Raw genomic sequence first — 3,479 nt, forward strand, 5'->3', positions numbered from 1 at the left:
GATTCACTAATTAAAGTCTAACTCAAGTAAACCGTAACCTACCTCGATGGCGAACAACTATCTAAATTTCCATGAAATACTCGCCCTCCTAGCCCTTATCCTAATCCATGAGAGATGATACTGGTGGGAGAATGTTGGAAAAGCCTCATCTCTTGGTGTCAAGGTTTTTTCTTCTTTTAATAACCTGATAGCAGCCTTGGAGGGTTTTTTTTATTAAAATGGAGGGTGAATTACAAAACTGAGTATTAAAAACGCGTCTACTGGCCCGTCACATCCTCTGCGGCGGATGTAGCTTTGCTATAGCGGGACCGCTACGGCGGTCCCTTAGCCGCTATAGCGGGCCATCTCCTACCCCGAGCCTATGACTTTTAACTCTTTTCGAAACTGATTTTTCCTGCTGTTAATCCTTTAACACCCCATGAGGCTTACTATTTAAGATCATTGACCTAGAATGGGCATGGGTTCGTGAAGTATTAAATAACGACCTGGCGGGTCGTTACAGAATGGCCCCTTTGGCGCTTACTTGAATTACCCTCTGGGAAGTTTGTATGAATGGCCCTCTCGGCAGTTTGTATGAATAGCCCTCTCGGTAATTTGTATGAATGGACGTCTTGGAAATGTTTGTATAAATGGCCCTCTCAGCATTTTGTTTGAATAGCCCTCTTGACAGTTTGTATTAATGGTCCTCTGGGCAGTTTGTACGAATGGCCCTCTTGGCAATTTGTATGAATGGCCCTCTTGGTAATGTTTATGTGATGGCCCTTTTGGTTATGTTTGATATGAATAGCCCTCTCAGCAATGTTCGACATGAATGAATGGCCCTATCAGCAATCTTTGACAAGAATGAATAGCCCTTTCAGGATGCAACTATTGAATGACATATATGGTCCTTTTGGCTAGATCGTCTTTCTTTCATGCTTTGTGTCGGATATGACCCTCTTGGTCATGACATGTCATTTCGTCCGTTGTGTGGTCCTTTTTACCTGATGATTTCATCCTTATAATGTTTTACTTATCGTAGCGCTCTTGGCTCGATTGTGCCTCCCTTGTGGCGGTTTCACTCTTTTGTAGCCCTCTTGGCTAGATCATACCGCCCTTGTGGCCCTTTTTCCTTTTGTAGCCCTCTTGGCTAGATTTGTGGCGCCCTTGTGGCGTTTTTGCCCTTTTGTGGCCCTATTGGATAGATTGTGTTGTCCTTGTGGCTCTTTTATCCCTTTGTAGCCCTCTTGGCTCGGTTGGGCCACCCTTGTGGCATTTCATTCTTTGTAGCCCTCTTGGATAGATTGGGTCACCCTTGTTGCATTTCGTTCTTTTAGCCCTCTTGGCTCGATTGCATACATGATGTGGACCAGGATTTTATCCAATGAGCCGCTTCTTACCTGCTTTGTCATCATGAGCAAACAAGGTTAGCAGAATAAATGGTCGTCCTCCTGACGACATTGGGGAGCCTGCACCCACAGAAAGAGCATTAGTTTTCTATGAGGCCGATTCGTGTCATTGACTCCTGTCATGTCGTTCTTTTGCTTGCTTGGCTATGTTATTGGTTCCATCTTCTTGGATTCGGTAGTACGAGAGATGGATTTGTTTTAAAGTAAAATAAAATATATTTTTTCAAAGCATTAATCATTAGATTTTCCAAACGTTTGATTGTAAAACGGAATATAATTTTCGAAAACTATTTATGTTTGTTGCCATGACATGTACATTTTGAGGTAGAATCTTTAATTGTCCGCGACATCTTGTGGCGGCGTATGGCTTTATCTGGTGGAATTTTTAAGGCCTTCTCAAAAATTCTGCCCAGCTTAAGGTTTTGTTCCGGCAAACTCGTGCCGAATTGTTGTGAAGTAATTTTTGAGAGGATCTCAAAAATTCTGCTTCAGTTGAAAGTTTGGGTTGGCTGACTCTGGTGCCGATTGTTGTGAAGGAAGTTTTGAGATCCTCTTAAAAATTCTGCCCCAGTTGCAAATGTGTTGAGGAACTCTCGTGCTAGCTCTGAATTTTGAATTTTTTTAGGGTCCGTCTCAAAAGTTCTATCCCTGTGGATTCCTCGGGGTTTATTGGGTTTTTCGATTGGTATGACTGAGCTCAATGAGTGCCCATGTATCCTGTTGCAGCAGGAATCAGGTCGAATGTAGTTCGGAATAAAAGTAATTGATTTTTTCTCTAAGAATGTGACCGAGTCCTATATGGACTGCCTAGGTATCCCACCTTGGGAAATCAAGTCATTGCATAGTTCATATTACAAGGAAATCTTTTGTTTTTCTATCTATTACCGAAGGAAGACCAAATCTGACATCAATTTTTCTAAGTATCTCTGCCATAAGAGATAGGTCTTGATGTAGTGATTACAAGTAAAAGTAAAATTACAAATTGAAAGCGTGTCTTTACGCGTAGTATAGCTTGATTGCATCTGAATTGATGGCCTTGGGCCATTCTTGTCCATCCATCTCAGCTAGGATCACTGCTCCTCCGGAGAGTACCTTGCGGATCACGTATGGGCTTTGCCAGTTGGGTGAAAACTTTCTTTTATACTTGTCTTGATGTGGGAACACTCTCTTGCGTACCATTTGTCCTATTTGAAAGAGTCGAGCTCTAACTCGTTTGTTGAAGGCACAAGCCATTCTTTGTAGGTCTAATTGGTCGTGACATACAACGATCATTCTTTTCTCATTGATCAAAGCCAGTTGCTCGTATTGGTTTCGAACCCATTCTGCGTTGTCCAATTCTGCTTTTTGGATGATTCTGAGTGATGGTATTTCCGCTTCGGCAGGTATGACTGCTTCAGTGCCATAGATAAATAAGTATCGAGTTGCCCATGTTGAAGTCTGTACTATCATTCGGTATCCTAGCAATGCATTGGGAAATTGTTCGTGCCAACACTTGTAGTGTTCCGTCATTTTCCTTAATATGCTCTCGATATTCTTGTTGACTGCCTCTACAGCTACGTTCATTTGTGGCCGATAGGCGATGGAATTTCGATGGGTTATTCAAAATTGATCATAGATATCTTTTATCAGATGCCTGTAAAGGTTTGCTCCATTGTCCGTTATGATGGACTCTAGTATGTCGAATCGGCATATGATGTTGTTTCGTACGAAATCAGCTACCACTCTCTTTGTTACTGACTTGTGTGATGTGGCTTCCACCCATTTGGTGAAATAATCTGTGGCGACCAGAATGAATTGGTGTCCATTAGATGCATCTGGTTCAATAGGTCCAATGATGTCCATTCTCCAGGCGACAAAGGGCCAAGGTGAGCTCATGACATTAAGTTCACTCGGTGGGACTCAGATTAGGTCTCCGTGTGTTTGGCATTAATGAAATCTTTGCACAAACTCTTAGCAGTCGATTTCCATTGTCATCCAGTAGTAATTTGCTCGTCAGATCTTTTTAGACAAGATGAACCTATTTATGTGAGCCACAAGTCCTAGCATGTACTTCTTTTTGCAATTTTGTGGCCTCAGTCGCATCCACGCATC

General features: G+C 42.3%; 1 protein-coding gene across 1 annotated transcript; it reads right to left on the minus strand.

Annotated features, from left to right (window-relative positions):
• Positions 1–2,384: 2,384 nt before the first annotated feature.
• On the minus strand, positions 2,385–2,897 carry LOC132601479 (uncharacterized). The gene has a single exon (XM_060314561.1). It carries the CDS (start codon positions 2,895–2,897, stop codon positions 2,385–2,387), a length of 513 nt encoding a protein of 170 aa, XP_060170544.1.
• Positions 2,898–3,479: the final 582 nt, after the last annotated feature.

Source organism: Lycium barbarum, chromosome 7, assembly GCF_019175385.1.
Source record: "Lycium barbarum isolate Lr01 chromosome 7, ASM1917538v2, whole genome shotgun sequence".
NCBI lineage: Eukaryota > Viridiplantae > Streptophyta > Magnoliopsida > Solanales > Solanaceae > Lycium > Lycium barbarum.